Below are 19,005 nucleotides of genomic sequence, written 5' to 3' on the forward strand. Positions count from 1 at the left end.
CGGGCAAGGCTTCCCGGCACAAGGGCATGCTGGGAGCAGAGCCTCTCCCTCCCCTTCCACAGGCTGCCAAGCACAGGACACTTTTCACAGCACCTCACTTGCACCAGCGGGTGCAAAAGGCCCAGCTAGAGCACGTGCTCCAGCCCCCAATACAGAGCTCACCAGGGGGCTCAGAAGCAGAGGAACCCACCTGCAAACTTGCAGGTACCTGGGGCCAGACACTGGAAACGGACGTTTACGCCCAGCGGCTCTGGTCTGCAGTCGGCCGAACGAGGGCGTTTTGCTGAAGAACGTGACGCACAAGGACGTGAACCCTGGAAAGGGGGCGGGGCTGTGGGCAGGCAGAGCGTGCAGAGATCCACGGCAGAGAGGTTTCAGCTTGAACAAGGATAAACGTCTAGGAGAGACCGTTCCCGAGACACCAGCCAATGCAACAGCGACCCCGCAAGCCCAACAGTTTGCAATTTTATTTTTTGGCAGATACACTCCAAGTGATCACCCTGGATTTCAAGAGAAGCCACTGAGTTGTGTTTTGGTTGAAGCACGGTGCGCACGGTCAGAAAGGGGCTGGCAGTGAGGTCTCGCCAGGGCTCTGCTCTCGCTGCTCTTCCTGCAACAGCTGCTGGTGGCACTTGCTTTTCTGAGTGTTCTGGTTTCTTAGGCGTGAGGGACGGTTCCTGGGTGCTAGTGCAGCTGCTCCCGGGGACAGAGCCTCGCGAGTCTACAAACACGGTGCATTCTGCACACCAGCCACCCCGCCAGTGCCAGACAGACTCTGCTCCTGGTCTGCTCCGTTTCATTCGGGTTCCAGAACTCGTACAGCGCAATCGGCTTCCGTCTCCCTCCTCCTCCTCGGCCGTTTCGAGTCGGGAAACACTCCCGTTCGGTTTTCTTCTTCGGTCCACTCCCCACCCCTGCGCAAAGGAGCCCGTTTCTCCTGCTGCTACTTGCGGAAAGCGAAGACCTCCCGTGGTTTCGGTCCCCTCTTGCCCTCAGTTCCTGGTTTCGCAGAAGGCACTTCCACCACCCCCCCGTAAGGGCAGCTCTCCGATTCGGGGTGGTGGCCGGAACACTCCACAGCGGGGATGTAGCCGCTGTCCCACATGCCGGTCCCACACAGCTTGCACAGGTCATGCAGGCTACAGGGGATCCGGGGTAGCAGGCGAAACTGATAAAGCAAACTCCTAGCCTGGCAGAGGAGAGAAGGCAAAACCCATTAGAAACACAGCCGGAGCAGGGCGGCCCCCGGCCCAGCCTGCTTACTTACCACTTCCAGCGCAAGACCTGCAATAGCCTGGCCACGAGAGGGGCGCACACCCTGGGCTCACACAGGAAAGCTAGACCCGGCCCGTCTCCAGCCTGGGAATTCAGGACTGGACAGTGAGACGCGGCTCCTGCCCCGGGGTGTTGAAATGGGACTACTTTCCTAATCGAGAAGTCGATTATCGGCCACTCGATAAGGGTAGCAGGTGCAGCGCTCAGTCTGGCTTGCGCCGGGTGCCAGCAACCCCGCCGCTGCCACTCTGCATGGCGAGGGACGGGGAGCCGGCCCGGGACCGGGGACTGAGCTAGCGTCTTCGCGGCCCGGCTCCCCCGTCGCGTACAGTGCAGAGCGGCGGGGGGCGGGATTACTCGACAGCGCTAGCTGAGACGCTCCTGCCTATCGGTCAGTCGATGAAATCCTGGCGATAGCCACAGAGCTGGTCCAGCCTGGGCTGCAGCGCGAGACTCCCCCGCTCTCCCGGCCAACCTGCCTCACCCCCCGCTGAGGATCTCGAGTCCCCCCGGCCTTTCTGCTGGGAGGAGGGGGAGAGCACTTGTAAAGGGGGGAAGGGTAATTAGTCCCAATCGTGCTGCTGGTTACTGATCGCTACGGCCTGCCGCTATCACCACATTTCACACAACCCCCGCTCAGGGCCACAGGACCCACGGGAGCCAGCACAGCCCGATGAGCCGCAGTGCCCCCTCTCTGGTTAATGTAGAGCTGGTGCCATCTAGCCCCCCCAAGGGTGAACAGCCCCATGACGGGCGCCGGGCGAACCCCACCCTCGCAGGAGGACACGCAGCAGGAGAGCTCGGGCGTCAGCCCCGAGTGCCCCAGCCCAGCTCCGCCCGGAGGCGTTTACCTTCCTGAGTACAAGCTCTCCGTTCATGTGCATGGCCAAGTTCCCGAAATGCAGCAGCATCTGGTCCGTGGCCAGCTGCTGCTCGATCACCTCGTCGCCGTAAATCACCACGATGGCCACGCAGATGAAGAGGTGGAAATAGTCCGTCTGCAAGGAGACGGCAGGAGCTGGAGGGCAGGCCGGACGGGGGTGCCCCCCGGACTCCTCTTGCCGCCAGGGGCCCCTTGCGCTTATGCGTGGCCTGGTCCAGGCGGGGGGAGCAGTCGGAGGACCCTGTGCTGCGACCCCCCCGCCGGCTGCCTTCCATGGAGAGAGGCGAAGCTTGGAGCACACACGAGTGCCTAGCTAGAGCCGCCGGCCGGGGCGATTGGCAGAGGCGGCAGACAGGCCCTGGAAGTGCAGGCATCCCAAATCCCGGGCAGGCTCACGCTCTGCGCCGAGGGGGAGGGGAGAGGCCCCACAAACCACCCAGCCCTGGTCGCACCGGCCAGGCTAAGAGGAGCCCGGTGGAGCGGTCACTGCGCTGTCACCGCTTGCCTGGGGAGCTCTCCCCCAGGCCCACGTGCCCGCCCAGGAGGAACAGTCCCTTCGGCAGATCCTCCCCCGCCAACTACAGAAATGAACTCCCCGTAGCGCGGCTGTGGAAGAAACCTGCCCAGCTGCAGCGGCCTCTCGCTCCCACAGGGGCTCCCGTTTCTCGCTTGGTCCTCTGGCTCGTCATTTAGCCAGCCAGCCATTGCAAGGCCCCGAGCTGCAACTCGGGATGGGAGGGAGCCCGTCTGCAGCTGAACTTCCCGCACAGCAGAGACCCTTGGAACCGAGCGCTTGCGACAGCCGCAGGCTCAGCCCACGGGCCCGCAACGAGCTCAGCCCTGCGCAATCTGCATTCGCTGACGGGACCGCGAGGGAAGCGGCAGGGCTCGATTTCCAAGGCTGGGAAAGCCTGTTTTAAGCGGGGCAGTGTCGGCCGGGAGCGGAGGTGCACCCACACCAGATCACGTTCCGGCCAGCACGGCACACGCCAGCACTTCCAGCCGGGGCAGCTCTCGGCAAAGGGAATGTGCCCGGCCCCGGGGGCTCACCTGATAATGTGCCCAGCATGCTTCCCACATGCGCAGCGCCTCGGCCTCCGGAAACTCGCGCTTGAAGCAGAGAAGGATCCACCGGTGGCAGAAGAGCATCTGCAAGCCGTCCTCCCCCAGCGCGGCCAGGTGCTGGTAGAAGCGCAGGTGCATGAGTCGCAGCAGCTCCCGGAGGTACATCTGGAAACACAGGCCGGCCCTTAGTAGAGCCGCTGCCTCGTGGGCCTGGGCCCCTCGCCCCGTGGGCACAGGGCTCCCTCGCCACCGTGCTCAAACCGGGCCCCAGCCTTTCCCTCCAGGCGGGCGGCCAGGCCAGGCGTGGTTCTGGGGAGAGTGGAGACAGGGCCCGGAGGCCACTGTTTAAGTCCGAAAGGAAGAGCAGAGGGAGAAGAAAGTCTCCGGGGCAGGTTTTATCTTAACGATGTTAATGAAAAGGGCCAAGGAGCTGGGCTGAGGCAGGGAGCCTGGCGCTGGAGCCCCGGGGAGGAGGGACTAGATGCTGGGACGTTACTTGGCTAACTCTGAGCGGGCAGATGTTGTCGTGTGGGGACCAGGCCACGTGGCCCTAGCTGTCACCACGCAGGCGGGGGGGGGGGAATGGTGGGGTGCGAACCAGCCAGGAGCCCGCCCAGGAGTCAGAGGCTTTTGTCTCCTCGAGGGCCCTTTAGGTGCCTGAGGCCGACACTTTGATTTTTGCTCCAAACACAGTTTTAGACACAAGCTCCATGTGACCGAACTGGTTAACGCTTTCCTGGCGGATTTCACTGGCACGGACCAACCCGCTGCCGTGGGGGAAACCCGAAGGCTGCAGATTTATGCCCCCACCCCGGGCCCAGGGGCAGGTTCCGTGTCCAAGCCGAGGGCAGTGCAAAGGGCAAGTAGCCAGTCGCCCTGGAGCCCAGCGTAGAAGGTCGCGGAGTCAGAACCATTCACGGGCTTTTCAAAGTCCCTGATTCCCATCGGCCTCCATCCTGCTAACGCCCCCCCCCCCCCCCCCCGCGTTACTCTCCCTGGGACATGGCTTGGCAGCCGGGAGCCACAGAAGCCGCATTGCCAATGGCTTGATGCGTTTGTTTCACAGGCCTTTGGAGGCGGCTCGGGGGTGCAGAGGAAGGGGACAGGGCCCCTGCCATGCAGCGCTCACCAGCTGCTTCTCCATATCTTCATCCCGGGGGGAACTGATGAAGATCGTGTTCTGCATCAAACCCACAAAGCACCAGAAAGTGTCCGACTCATCCAGGACCTCGGCCAGAATGGGGGCCACCAGGTCGGACATGCCCTGGGAGTAGCCGATGGTAGGGTTGTACACTGCATAGTTCAGCAGGATTCTCCTGGAGGAGACATTCCATCGGCGAGGGTGAGATCCGGGGGCGCCAGGCCCAGCTCAGCCGCCCCCCGTCGCCACCTCCCACCCCACACACAGTCACACCCGGCTCTCGCTGCTTAGGGACACAGCTGGACTCTGGAAAAGGAGCGAGCAGCTCGAGGTGCATCGGCAGTGCCGGGAAGGGCTCTTGCAGGGATGTCTAAGGCCCAGACGGGGGGCGTGGGGGGGGGGGGGCGAGGGCATCTTCAGGAGAGGTCGTCGGGCCGTTGCCAGGGACTCTCAGTAATCGGTGACCCTGACCCAGGCAGGACTCACTGAGCCTCCGCTCAGCAGCCAGGGCCGGCTCCGCCGGAGACGCGGGACAGGGGAGAGGTGCTCTCAGGACGGGCCAGCAGCATGGAGCGGCTCAGCTCGGAGAGCCCACGCAGCCTGGCTCCAAGCCAACTCCCGCGGCCGGAGGCCCCTGGCCCCACGCAGCTGCGGGGTGACGGAGACGTGGAGCGCAGGTGGGGGGCAGCAGGGAAGAGAGCGAAAGCAAAGAGGGTGAGCACGGGGTGGGAGTGGGGAAGCAGGGAGGCCCTCGAGGGGGCAGGGTGCCCACATGCCCATCGGCGACGCTCAGACCCACAACGCCGGCTGGTCCCTCTGCCCCCTCCAAAGCCGGGGGGGCAACACCCCCAGGCTCCAGGGGCTCGGCCCACGTGGGTCTCGGCGGGGCCATCCCAGGCAGACGGAGGGGAAGCAGGGACCCGTGTGCATCCCTGGGGCTAGGCTGCCCTACATGGCATCCCTCGGCACGGGGCTGGGGAACCTTCCTTGGGACGGGGGCCGCTGGCCCACAGAAGAATCAGTCGGGGGCCACACACGAGTGAGAACGACCCTCCCCACGTTCCCCTCGCACACCGGAGCCTGGGGGCCCGGCTGGTAGATCTTGTGCACTTCAGCCCTGCGGGCGAGTGGCAGGTTCCCCAGCGCTGAGTCTCAGGGGCCAGATCCAGGCAAGCGGGGGGCCGGACGCAGCCCCCGGGCCTGAGGTTCCCCACCCCCGCCTTAGCTGCTCTCCCCACACTACAGGGCTCCGCCAGAATCTTCCCTGCAGGCAGGAGGATCCCTTGCTGGGAAAGGCAGCGGCCAGCCTGGGGTCACCTCATGGTTTCCACGTTGGGGTTGTCCTCGCCGCGGAAGAACTGGTTGCTGCGGTCAGTCCTCACCACGTCTTTGTCGACCGTGAACTGCACGTTGCGCCAGAACTCCTTGTGCTCCTCTGGGGTCATCGAAAGCCTGGAAACCAGGCGGGGACTGAGTGCCCCGCGCAGCCACGAGCCAGCACGGCGCACAGGGCCCAGCCCTACAGCGTGGAGGGGCCAGGGGGGCGCAGACCAGGCCCTACCTCTCCAGACATCTCGCACCACCCACAGAGGGTCCCAAATCTGCTGAGAGCTGCTCGTCCGAGCAGGGCCCCGACAAGTACAGCCGCTGCTCCGGGCCAGCTTGCGCCAAGGAATTCACATGCCCGAGCTGGCACCAACTGTCCCCGTCCCCCCTCCCTTCCTCCAGACGCCCCTGGCGGGCCACAGGGCCCAGGGCCAGGATGAGAGAAATGGGGCCTCTCCCTGGTCACCTCTTCTGCTGGATCTCCAAGTATTCACTCCTCTTCTGCACCCTCCACGCCTCCCTCTCCTCCGACGTGGACTCGTAGCTGTAGTACCGCAGCATGAAGGGCCAGACCTCGCCTCGGATCGACACGTCAATCCCGCCAAAGAAAATGGCCTGGAGGAAGGTGCCGAAGCGGCAGTCAGCACGGCTCGTTCGCTGCGGCGAGACACTGCCAGCCCTGGCGCGGCGGAGGGACCAGCCCAGCCACCAGCCAAGCGGCCCCTTGGTTCACAGTTTGCACATGCGTGGAGGCAGAACACAGGCCGCCTAGTCCCAAAGGGGACGCAGATCGGGCTCATCTCAGTGTCAATCCCCCTCCTTCCCCTGCGATTAACGCACGGCTCTCAAGTCACGGCGTAATCCCCGATCCCGGAGACGCTGCATTTCTCTGCCTGCTTTTCTCCCCCGGCACCCCCCAAACCCGGGTCTTATTTCACCCAGAGCTGGACACTCGTCCACTAGGGCCAGTAGGCAGGACAGCAAACCCCTCTGCTCAGCAAGGCGCGCCGCTGTCTGCAGTCCCAGCGAGACCCCCGCCAAGCCGCAGTGTAAAACCAACCAGCACCTGCCACGGCGCCAAGCAAACCGCTTCAGCTTCCACCTGGGGCCTGGCCTTTGCCAAAAGGAGCCCGCAGACCGCCAGGCCCTCACCTTGTGCAGCTTGTACTCCTCTTCCACCTGCCCTGCTCCGTTGAGGTGACTGAGCCAGGCAGAGACGTCCAGCCGCTTGTACGTGTTCTCCTCTGGGTGCGTCTCGGAGGACGGCAGCTTGGGGCGGCGGATTGAGAACTGCATGCACGTCTTCTCCTCGGGAAGCTGCTGCTCGGGAGACAGAACGGCGGCAACGTTCCTAAACCGGCTGCGTTAGCCCGGCTCCCTCGGCGTGGCCAGCCAAGAGCCGGGGGTGGGGGAGGAGGCGGGTTTCAGTAGAACACCGGCCATTAAAACAGCCGGAGTAATTGGAGCCATTGAGCATCGGAGAGCCACAAGCCAGCTTCATTTTGAAAGACAGTTTCTTGCCTCTCCTCCCCCACCCCGCCCCCAAATTCACAGCACTTCCCGCCAAACATCCCTCTGCCAGGGACACCTGTGAGAAGTTCCATGTCATTGGCCTGACAAGGGACTGTTGGGAGGCACGCCGAGCGGTCTGCTCAGCTCGTGAAGGGCACTAGGGGCGTGTCTAGACTACAAAACGTTTTTTTCGAATAAAGTAGCCTTTTTTGGAAAAAACTTCACCTGCATCTAGACTACAGCCGCAGGCTTTCCAAAGGAAATCGAAAGAACACGGCAGTTTTGTCAACCGTGGTTAACCCCATTCTACGAGGAATAACGCCTTTTTTCGAAAGTCATCTTTTGAAAAAAGGCGCTACTGAATGAAAACAGGGCTTTTTCGAAAGCGCGACTAGACTCTCTTTCGAGAAAGCAAGCCGCTTTTTCGAAAAATCTTCTTATAGTCTAGCCGCTCTCTTTCGAAGGAGGCTTGCAGTCTGGACCTACCCTGGGAGCCCAGTGCAAAACCGCAGCCGGCATTCAATGTAAAAATCAAAGGCTGCTCCGTGGAAGCGCAAATCCATGCGACCGTAATCGGGAACGCAGCAGGGGCCCGGCGAGAAGGAAGGGAATATACGAACCACGTTCTAATAAGCGCACACACTGTCTTAAACAGATAATTAAAGCGCTCGTATCGCATTTGTATGGGACTGAGCCAAACACGCAAAGGGGACTTGTCAAAACACCGGTTCCAAATGCTGCAGGCTACACGCCAGGGATGGGAGGTGCACAGAACGGCAGCCTGACGACTGCTGATTTTCCAGCCATCCAGCGGCCTGACGCCACCAGCTGGGGCAAAGCAGACATCTAACCAAGCCTTCTGGCTCATCACCCCTCCTCTCCGCAGGAGCGGAGGGGACAGGCAGGTGCAGCAGAGCAAGGCGATTTGGTTTGCACGTGCATTTCCCAAAATCGTCCGAGCAACAATGGATTAGTTAAGACACGACTCGATTCTCCCCTCCCCCGCCCGCAGGCCAGCCCTGGTGAGAAACGCAGGTCTCCCAGAGAGAACCTCCGTCGCACAGGGCACCCCGGCCGCAGCAGGCCCTGCTCGGCTACCTGGTCCTTGAGATGGGTCTCCGTGCAGTATTTCCATTGCTGAAACACCTCGGACAGTTTGTCCAGGCCACCATGGTGAAAGTGGAAGATCTTGTATTGACTCTCCCTGCTAGCAACCACCAGCTGCCCGCTGGTGCACGCCTCGTCGCTGAAGGGCACACAAAGGAGAACAATGCATGCGGGGGCTGGTTTTACGGCCCGGGAGCTCGGGCTGGGCGCGGCCGGCGGGCTGCACTAGGAAACACCGGAGAGAAACAAGCGTGCGGGAAGCACAAACCCCCGGGTGCCTCCTGCTGAAGCAGGCGCAGGGTTTCTGCCGCACAGGAGCGGAGGTTCCCCGTGGCCCCAGGGACCACCCTTCGCCCTTCAGAGGGGCACCCCAGCACTTCAGCTCCCATCCCTTCCCCCTCCAGTTCAGAGCGCTGGCTGCACAGGGACGAGTCCTGCCGGGGCAGGGGACAGAAACCCAGGCTAGCAACGCTCAGCGCGCACAGAGCGGGGTCCCGGGGGGGGCTCTGGTTGCAATGGGGCTGTCCCTACCAACAGGCAAAGCATGCGGCTGCACGGGGCACCACATTTCATGGGGCAGGCTCCGGCCACCCCCACTTCCCAGCAGCCGCCCCCTCCCACTTCAGTGCTGGTTTGGAGGTCCCCTCAGGCTCAGCGCCCAGCCCCCGCTCACCAGGCAGAGATGCGCAGTCCTGGTGGACTGGAGGACTGAGCAGGGGGCAGCCACGCAGCAGGCGGCTGGGGAGACGCGGCGTTTTCCCCTTCCCGGCACCGCTTCCCTGCAGCCACTTGCACAGCTGCCTGCCGCTCTTCCCGCTCGCCCTGCTCCAGGCGGGTCCCTCCCTTCCCCCAGTGGCAGAGCAGCCACTCCCCGGGGGTACTGGTGCTGGGCCGCGTAGGGCACCTGCACAGGTCGGGACACTGCGGGGCTGCAAGCCACACCCGCTCCGGCCCAACAGGAAGGGTTTGGGCAGGGGGAAGGGAAAAGCCGCCCACACGTCTGGAATTAGAAGAAGCCAGACGAGGGAAGAGCCGGGAGAGCCCAGAGGAGACGGGGAGGGGAGGAACCGAGGCTACACTTGCTCCTCCACCTCCTGGCTAGTCTTGATTTTCTGAAGACAGGCAGCACCAGTACGGGGCACCTCGGAAGATTTCCTAGCAGGGTTCCTCTAGGTCAGCAGGGATTGTGCAGGGAGGCGAGCTAGCTCAGCAGGCTGCCACGTGGGTTCAGATGGAGACAGGCTCCAGAAGAGATGTTCTGAAACAGCCGGTCTCCACACAGCCCAGCTCCCCCGCCCTGCCCAGTCACCCCCCCCCACCCCGTCGCCGCAAAGGCCGACAGACGATCCGGAGCTACAGCTCTTACCTAAAGAAGAGGCGAAGGGACCTCATTTGTCCCAGGTCCACTCTGAAGACCCCACAGATCTGCTCTAGGGCAAATACCTTCTGCTGCTCGTCCCATCGGGTGTTCTGCGCCGGCCCGTTGCTCTCCTGGCAGTGGGCACTGGTGTCAAGGCTGGACGTGGAGCTGTTCGAGCAGGTCATGTGATTGTCACACGTCTCCCTACAGGCAGAAAGGGCAAAACCACCTGCCCGTTACCCCGAGACCCAGGCTCTGCCCCCACCGGGCAGTACCGAGCCGCCTCTGCTGACAGCGTTACGGAGCCGGACCGGAGGAATGGATTCAGCTCCCCCCGCCCCGCACCGTCGAGAGGGCCATTCGCGGGGAGCCGCAGCCAGTGCTCAAAGGAGGGGTGTTAAAAACGTGTATTTGTGTAAACGTGCAACCACTGAAATCATTAGCGATGACGTGTTTGCATGCGAGGGGGGTGGGGAGCAGGTGGAGCCGGCTCCCCCCTCCCTGGCTGCTAGAGGCACCAAGGGGGGGGGTGTCTAACCATTAGGATTTCCCGATGAACCCAGGAGCACTGGTTAAGCGTGTAAACGTGCACACACCAACACCCCCAGCTCCCAGAGCACACAGGGCTCCGGAAGGTGGTGCAGACCGTCCCCAGCGCCCAGAAATACAGCAGCTTTGAATGGCAAACTAAGACAAAGGCTTCACCCCTGGACAGGAAGGAGGGAAATCTTGGGGGGGGGGGGGGGAGCAATCCTGCCCCCTCTTCACAGAATGGCAGATTCTCCTGGGGCGGGAGGGGCTCTCCAGAAGGCACCTTCCTCCCCTCTCCACCATGTGGCATGGAACTCAGAGCAGCAGGCCCCCGTAGGCCACAGCATGTGGAGGCTGATGGGTTTTCCATCCCAGCTAGCGGGGGCCCAGACCTGCAGGCGACTGTGGCACGTGCACAGTGGACAAGGGATGGGGAGGTCCGGGGGAAGGACACTTTGCCCCACATTCCTAGCAAATTCCTCAGCACGGGAAGGCAGCGCCGACTGGGGACCTCATCTGGTAGGGTCGGTCTGCAGCCAGAGAGAGGAGGGAAAACACTAAGGCAGGCCTGGGGCAGGGCCCATTTCCTGGCACCTGCTTACGAGGGGCCTACCCAGCCTAAACGGCTCCCACATCCAACCTTGAAACTCTGGCTAGTGACTGGTGAATTCGAGACAAGCCCTTTTCCCGGCACACGGTGAGCAGGGACGGCTCTCGGACGCTTCGCGGCAGGGACAATGTGTCTGCGCCCAAGGATTAGCCTCCGCCCAGCCCACAACCACGGCCAGCCCCAAGGGAAACCAGCCCTGCTCTGGGAATTACGCAACTCTGAAGCGGCGACCTCTTGGCTCTCACAAAGCCAGCACATCTGAACAGCCGGGGAGAGCCCTGAGGGGTTCCACTGGGCAGTCCTGTGGCAGGTAGAAAGCCAGCCCCCCGCCACACCCTGCGTGCAATGGCTTCTGAGCCGCTTAGTGACGTGAAGGCGTGGGGGAGGGGGAAATCACACATTCACCATGCATCTGCCGTACTCCCCATCGCCAGCTTCACGCCCAGCCCCACCGCTCCTTCCAGATTTCCAGCAGCCGCCAACAGCACAGGCTGCTGCATTGCAGCGCGCCGGTGTCCGGACCACTCAGCCAGCTGTGGGTTACATTGTGAACAGAATCCTAATGGGCAGCCTAGTTCAAAACCTCAGAGCCACCCCCCCACCCTGCTCCGGGAAATAAATCCACAGCTTCTGCTCCCCTCTCGTATTTAAATAAGGCTCCAGAGTAAAACCGTTTCCATCTCGGCCCTGCGGGATCCTGTGTTCTGCAGCGCCACACTCCGGAGAGCAGGTCCCAGGCCAAGGTAACCGCTGAGCCGGTCCAAGGCTGTGTGATCTTAGGACGAGACAGGGGCAGAGAGCACATCTCTGCTGAAGGAAACAGGACAAATGCACCAACGACTGTTAGATCTGAGCTTGGACCAACCAGACTGTTCCCTTCAAGAGCAGCACAAGGAGCTGAAGAAACATACCAGGAAATATTGGCTCATAGGATCCAGCGGTAATAGCAAGACACCTCATTTGCAATGCAGTGCAGTCGAAACAAGTCACCACCAGAGCTATGGTCCTTGAGATGCAAGCGACCGGGAGCAAAACCAAACGCTGTCAGCAGCATTAGCAAAACCCAAGGCAGGAATCCCACTGGAACAGGCATGTGCTATTTCACTTCGGCTTAAGGAAGGAGAAGCAGCTTCTTTGCTCTTTTGCCTCCAAATAAGCCTCTGGCTTGTTGGTTAGAAACACCAGGCGATGCATTGGCCCAAGTATTTTATCTTGACTAATTAGCAATCACCCATGTACACATTCCACCCATTTCTGGGTCCACACCCCTTAGGGAACCCATGCAAGGCAGCCACCCCGCACTAGGGAGTTTCTAGTGTCCAAAGCTACGGACAAGCCATGTGAGCAGAGCGTCCCACGGCTACTGCGGCCGCAGCGTCTGACTCCCCGTCTGGTAAAGCACTCGGACACCAGCCAGTAGGGCACTAAAAAGCCAGATGACGTCTGTGCCCAAAGTTCCTCGCCAGGAATCGGGTCCCACTATGCCAGGCCCCGCGGGAACACGCCGGCAGATAGTCCTGAGCTCTCACTGAGGAAGGGGCGCACTTGAAAGAGGTGGAACAACGGTAGCAGGGGCGGGGACAGAGATCAGGAGAACCCGAGCGGGCGGTTACAGAGGCCAGCCCCTTGCACCGCTGGGTTCGAGCTAGTGTCGTTACGACCAGCTCTGGTCGGCTGGTTTCCTACCGGCATCAGGCCATAGCACGTCTGTGAATTTCCAACCCCTCCCCCCTCTAACCTGCAACTTGTCCTGTGCAGTGTCAGCTTCAAACGCGAGGGGAGGATCCCAACAGAAAAGTGTCTGGGGAAGGCCTGAGTAACACCCCTTCCCCAACTCCTGCACCAACAGCCCCGAGTCCCGTTTGGTGGCTCCGCCTACTGGCTCCCCCCTTCCCTGCCTGCTCTCTAGGAGGGCCACAGCACTGCAAGTCAGCCAGCTACTAGGGAGGTGAAGGACTAGTCGACTATCCACTGAGCAAATGCTAATCAGACAGTCGACAGGATCGTCAACTAGTTGCTCCCCCCCGCTTGCTGCCTCTCTCAGAAAGAGGCAGTGGGGGGGGGGGGGGGAAGGAAGAGAGGGTACTTCAAAGCGGCAGTGCCTCATGGAGCCTGGGGCCAGACCCTGGGCTCTACGTGGTGCTGCCACTTTGAAACACCCCGTGGAGCCTGGGACCAGATGGGGTATCCCCAGGGTGCATGCGGCATTTCAAAGCAGCAGGGCCCCGTGGAGCCCAGGGCCAGCTGGGGTATACCCAGGGTGCATGCGGCGTTTCAAAGCGGCAGGGCCCCGTGGAGCACAGGGCCAGCTGAGGTATTTCCAGGCTGCATGCAGGGCCCCGGGGAGCCCAGGGCCAGCTGAGGCATTTCCAGGCTGCATGCAGCGTTTCAGTGCGGCAGGGCCCCGTGGAGCTTGGGACCAGCTGGGGTATCCCCAGGCTGCATGCGGCATTTCAAAGCGGCAGGGCCCCGTGGAGCCCAGGGCCAGCTGGGGTATCACCAGGGTGCATGCGGCATTTCAAAGCGGCAGGGCCCCATGGAGCACAGGGCCAGCTGAGGCATTTCCAGGCTGCATGCGGCATTTCAAAGCGGCAGGGCCCCGTGGAGCACAGGGCCAGCTGAGGTATTTCCAGGCTGCATGCAGCGTTTCAGTGCGGCAGGGCCCCGTGGAGCTTGGGACCAGCTGGGGTATCGCCAGGGTGCATGCAGCGTTTCAAAGCAGGGTTCCACGGGGTGCTGCCGCTTTGAAATGCCGCGAGGAGCCTGGCACCGGGCTCACCACGGCATTTCAAAGAGGAGGCTAGTGCTGCACAGCGGGGCCGTCCCCAGCTGACCCCGGGCTCCACGCAGCACTTTTGCCTTTGAAGCACAGCAGCAGGCTGTTATACCCCAACGGAGGAGGCATCCTAACAAGTAATCGAATAGTCGATACAAAATGCAAAATACAATTAGTGGCTATTTAACATCCCTACCAGCAGCCCCACGATGCCCTGACCCAACTCCAGGAGAGCGGGTGGAGTAACATCCAAGCCCAGGAACCCCAGAGCAACATTCCGGGGAATAAGTGTCTTTTGTGCACGACACGGTGGCAGCGTGGGAGACATGGTTAACAACCGTTATAAGCGCGAGCTGTGCGGCGGGGGCAGCTGAGTCCACAGAAACGAAGCCGACCCGACACCGGACTTTTGCTTGTTGGAATAAGGCGCAGAGGAAGGACTTTCTGAGACACTGGTCCCTCATTTCCCCACCCCTGGGATCCACCACACCTTCATACTGGTGCCCAGCACAGAATTCATGTGGTGGGGGAGGGCTCCGGCCTGGGGTGCACGGCCGTGAGGGCTCCGGGGTGGGGCCGGGATGAGGGGCTTAGGGCTCGGACAGAGGGAGGGGGTTCCAGCTGGGGGTGCAGGCTGTAGCGGGTGCTGATGAGGGACTCAGGGTTGGAGCAAAGACTGGGGTGCAGGCTATAGAGTGGGGCGGGGCTGAGGGATTTAGGCAAAGAGGGTGCTATGGGGCTACTGGGGGGAGAGAGTGCGCACAAGAGAATACCCCCCTCCCCAGCACACCCAGGCGGGGGGGGGAAGGCACCTCACCTCGCCATGGCAGCTCTGGGGCTGAGGCAGCATGATAGCCGCCCCCCACCCCGCCGCAGGTTTGGGCCAGGGCCAGACTGCCCCGGCCGCAGCTGGGTTTAGGCCAGGAGAGAGGCACCCTCCCCTTGTGTGGCAGGCCCCCAAGCACGCTCCTGGAGCGCCTGTCTGGTGCTAAACAGGTGGCCACGCAGCGCCCCGGAAACCTCGCTCGGGCTCGCAGTCTGTAGCGGGGGTCACAAAACTCCGCACTGGCACAAAGGTCTCCCCCTTTTTAACAATTCACTCAGGCCTGGCTGGCGGGAGGAGGGACTAGGTTCATCCATGCACTAAGGTCACCCGGAGGCTGGTAAGCTCTGGAACAGATGCAAAAAGCTCTGCTTAATCTTAAACACCCGTGTGCCGAGTCAGTTCACACTGGTCTCTGCGAATGGCTCCGATGCAGAACTGCTTCCCTGCACTTTCTCCAGTCTGTCGAAGCACACGCGCGAGTCCCGTGCACTAGATAAACCCGCATCCTCTTCAAAGGTTCATAAAACGTCGCAGCACAAAGCGCTCCAATGCCAACGTGGACCTTCCAAAAGCTCGTCCCCCGAGCTCTCCATGGAGCCGCTGGCTTTCGAAACGTACGTCCCCCCCACCCCGAACTGCACTAAACGCTATTTAGTGGCTAATTAACGTTCTGTGCTGGAAACCTCCTGTAATTGCACTTCTTTCACCTTTCTCGCCTTTGTCCTCCAGGGAGCCCAGGCTGTCGGATGGCATTTGTTCTGCTTATTCCTGGCTTACCAGCACTAGCTCTTCCCTGCCAAGAGACACTGCCAATCACGGCTGCAGAGGTCACGCTAGGAGCACGTTACCACCGAAAGGGAAAATAGACGGCTCCCAAATAGAATTTTCCCCACTGAATGTCAGCGCCAGGGAGCGGATTCAGCAGTGCGCTTGACAGACGAGATCTCAGCCACGTTCCAAAGACAAGCTGCTGGCATTTCGACTGCACTAGCATCTGCTCCTCACTAACCCGGGGGGAGGGGATGCTTTGTGCCTAGCACTTGCGTAAGAAGCCATCAATGCATATGCCCAGGCCTTAAGAGAAGGCTGCTCTGGCGACGCCGTCCCCCCGCTCGGCCCAGGAGACGCGCGCCGTGAGCTCAGTGCCGGGGCTCCGCCCGCCGCGGAGGACAAAGCGCGCCAGCCCAGCGCAGCAGGAAGGCCCAAGGGGCACCTGAGTGCCCGTCTGCCTGTTGCTCAGCACAGCGGTTGCCGCGAGGAGGGCAGAGCCGTGTGGTCAAAGGGCACATGGCACTCCCAGACCCAAGCACAGCAGCGTGGCCCCTCTGCACGCCCAACGCCCAGGGGCCGGGGTGACGTGTTCAGCCGGCCTTACCACCCAACATCTCATGGGCAATTCCATCCGCAAGGCCGAGAAAGCAGCTCCCTCCGTAGAGCACAGGATGCTCTCCCCTTGCAGCAGTGCGGGCTGCTCCTTTCCTGCCTGGGCTCAGTGGAAACAGGAGCAGACGGGCTCACTACGGTGGAGGCTTTGTGGCCCGCTAACTCCTACCGTGAAATAGTAGTGACGTGGGGGGTGGAGAACAGACGGGGCTAGCTCGGAGAGGGCTCCGAACTACCATACAATGGACACAAGGGGCAAAGTGACAAACTTGAGTTAATGGTTTTGAATTGACAGGGGAAGGAGAAACCATCAGGAGTTTGCCGTGAATCCAGTCAAACCGCAGCATTTAACAGCTACACCCAGACGCTCTTTTCCAAAGAGCAGACTGAGAAGCAGGTGAAGTCTGCCGAGGTAAAAGCAAAGCTCGGGCGCGCTCTGGAAGATTGTGTTAGGTGTGGGTAGCAGCGTCAGGGCCCACAGTTCCCTGCTTCTGAAGAAAAACACAGCACCCGACAAGCCAAACAAATCAGTTACTCCCGTCCATAATGCAAACTTTATTTTTGTTTTCAAGGAAAGTATTTCGAAAGCTGAATGGCAGATTGGGAATATTTCACGCAGAGACGTGGAATCTCAGGCCAGACTGAGAACTCGTTAATGAAGCACAATGTAGCACTTACAAAAAATCCTGAGATGGAAAAAGTGAGTTCTCAACAAGACCGAAGACGACTTTACATTTCAGCACACTCCCGCCTGGAAAAGGGGAGGAGGGTTCTTAGCATTTCTTTTTTTAAAAAAAGAAGAAAAAATAAAATCAATGGATTATTCTGATGTTGGGCTTTTTTTAAAGTTCCATCCATATGAAAAATAAAATTGTCAACTAATTATGCTAATTACAAACAGACCTTTGAGACCCCTGGCCCTTGAAAGCCCTGACAATTATCTTTGTTCCTCTATTTGTGGCTCCAAGCACTGAAATGGGAATCCTGAAGACTTTCAACGGACAGACAGACTCTCCACGCTGACCCAAAGTTAGCACAGCCAGCCCCAGCTGAAGAGACTTTTACTGCCACTGCAAACCCATGTTAGAGACTCCACAGGGAGAGACGTTTCTCCGGGGGGAAGGAGCGGGGGAAGAGAAAGGGGAAAAAAGGACAAATCCCTAAAAAGATGCATTAGTAGACTAAAGTGCTACATAGTCCTGTCTTTTGCTTCAGCTACACCAGACTAACACGGCTCCATTTCTATCACTTAGTAGACTATTGTAATTAGAACCCTGCGCAGATACAAAATGATCTGCAGCTATCTGCATTCACATCCATGGATACCTGTGGATATCCACAAATGCGCAGGAGTCTATATAGCCGCATCCATATCCGCAAAACTGAGCTGTGGCTCCCTGCAGATACGAAGTGGAGATCTGGGGATTTGCAGGGCTCTAATTGTAAGTGCTTAACATCGTTGTTACTGCAGGGTCTGAGCCACGGTGCGAGCTAGGCACATTCCTTTGCGTCCCACTGCAGCTCCGATTGTAGAAAGGACCCTCACCCTTCTGACTGAGGCCAAGCAACCCTCCCTCCCAAGACAGAGCGCCTGCAAGCGCAGTTTCTCTCCAGTCTTGATTAGGGTCTCTCGGTGTTACCGTAACCCAAGACCGCCACCAATTACAACCAAGTGAGTTGCTCCAGGTGAAGCATCTTGCAGCAAGCTGGTACCACTGCCCTCTTCTCCAGTCCCACTGGGCAGCCTCAGCACGTGCCCTAGTGGAATCAAATGGCACCACCTCGCTTCCTGTTCTTTGATGGGCAACTGTGCGCATGGTCCCACCAGGGGACCCAATTTGGCTCCTTTTACTGCTTTGCTAAGGGCGAGTCCACGGCCGGGTGGTGGCTGGCCACCCCGCTCTAGAAAGATGCAGGTGAAGCAGGGCAGTGTCCTAGCACGGAGGTAGTTCCAGCAGTGTGCAAGTACCTCTGACTCATTCCCAGTTTTGAAACCAGCCTAGTTCTAGCAGCCCGAGAGCTGCATGCAGACAAGCCCGAAGCTTCCCGAGCTAAAGTTAGGAGCCACCTAGGACTCCTACCAGCCTAGCTGTTGGTTGAAGAAAGCCCCCAGGGTGATGACGGAGTCCAGAAGACCTGCCCACATCCCTGAGCCTGCTAGGATATTTATAGACACCCCCCATCTCTTTTGCCCCTGGGGAAAGGTTATTTGGTCAGAAGGCAAAGCAGGAAGAGCCAAGCTCCCAGGTTGCACCAATCATGTGGGAAAGGCTCCTGCCGCTCAGAAGACACGGGGCTTTAGAACCCAACTACTGGAGCTCAACATTTCAGTGGCACTACGGATGTGAATAATTAGCGCCCTTCCCAGCGGGGCTATGGGCCACGCAGTGCCGCGGAGAGAAGGTGGGAGTGTGCGCTCCGGAGCGGAACAGCAGCATTGGGAGGGGTCGGAGCTGCGCTTTAAGACAACTTTAAAACGCATTCACAATGCCCACGTCGCCTGAATGCATCTCGGACGCTTGTAAAAGCCAAGACCTTTGGACGTGCCACCGTTGTGTCCTCCCGCTGTGCCTGGCAGGAGAAGGGGGAGTGAATGCTTTACCCTGGCCCGGGGCCTGAAGGCAGCCGGATGCTCCAGCTGGTGTCTCAAGGGGAAAGGTCAGAGGCCACGCCCCCCGCCACGTGGCTCTGCAGCAGCGCGGTATGCGAGGTGTTGGCGTGTGCAGGTGATTCTCCTGTCGGAGGGGCAGGGCCGTTCGTTTGAGCGGCAGAGATGGTTTGCACAGATGCACCCGCTGGAGAGAAGCCCCGACGTTCCTCCAGGCGCTGGGGGCCAGGGCAGGCAGAGCACCGTGCTGGAAGGGGGCTAAAACCGGGAGCCAAATTTTGACTTGGCCCTGCTCTCCTGGGGCAGCATTTTCTTGCCTCCCAAAGGGCCAGACGGGTTGCATCAGGGCTGGGGAGGAGCTGAGCAGACCCTTCCCTGGGGCACGCCCCGGCTCACCTGGCTTTGGCCGCATTTGGGAAGCACCTGCCATCTGCTGGCCACACGCAGGACCGCAGCTCCCCGCCTTGCACAGCTAGTCTGCATGATTTGAGGGACAGGCAGGCACTTGCTGCCAAGCTCTGGGCAGGCCGACCAGGGAACAGCAGGCCCCACCCTGCACTGCCAGCGCGCTCGCCGGCACACGACCCTCTGGCACAAGCAAC

General features: G+C 60.6%; 1 protein-coding gene across 6 annotated transcripts in view; it reads right to left on the reverse strand.

Moving 5' to 3' along the window:
• Window positions 1-445: 445 nt before the first annotated feature.
• TBC1D16 (TBC1 domain family member 16) overlaps window positions 446-19,005 on the reverse strand; it is a 54,080-nt gene continuing 35,520 nt past the window's right edge. For all 6 annotated transcript variants that reach the window (XM_075904123.2, XM_075904124.2, XM_075904120.2 and 3 more), the window contains 9 exons: window positions 9,676-9,873; window positions 8,301-8,448; window positions 6,843-7,010; window positions 6,157-6,305; window positions 5,682-5,816; window positions 4,353-4,539; window positions 3,209-3,388; window positions 2,127-2,273; window positions 446-1,189 (listed from right to left, as the gene is read on the reverse strand). In XM_075904123.2, coding sequence (XP_075760238.2) covers window positions 944-1,189; window positions 2,127-2,273; window positions 3,209-3,388; window positions 4,353-4,539; window positions 5,682-5,816; window positions 6,157-6,305; window positions 6,843-7,010; window positions 8,301-8,448; window positions 9,676-9,873 — 1,558 coding nt within the window. In that variant the 3' untranslated portion in view covers window positions 446-943. The remainder of the gene's footprint in view (window positions 1,190-2,126; window positions 2,274-3,208; window positions 3,389-4,352; window positions 4,540-5,681; window positions 5,817-6,156; window positions 6,306-6,842; window positions 7,011-8,300; window positions 8,449-9,675; window positions 9,874-19,005) is intronic.

This window comes from Pelodiscus sinensis, chromosome 20 (assembly GCF_052426305.1).
Source record: "Pelodiscus sinensis isolate ZL-2025 chromosome 20, ASM5242630v1, whole genome shotgun sequence".
Lineage (NCBI taxonomy): Eukaryota > Metazoa > Chordata > Testudines > Trionychidae > Pelodiscus > Pelodiscus sinensis.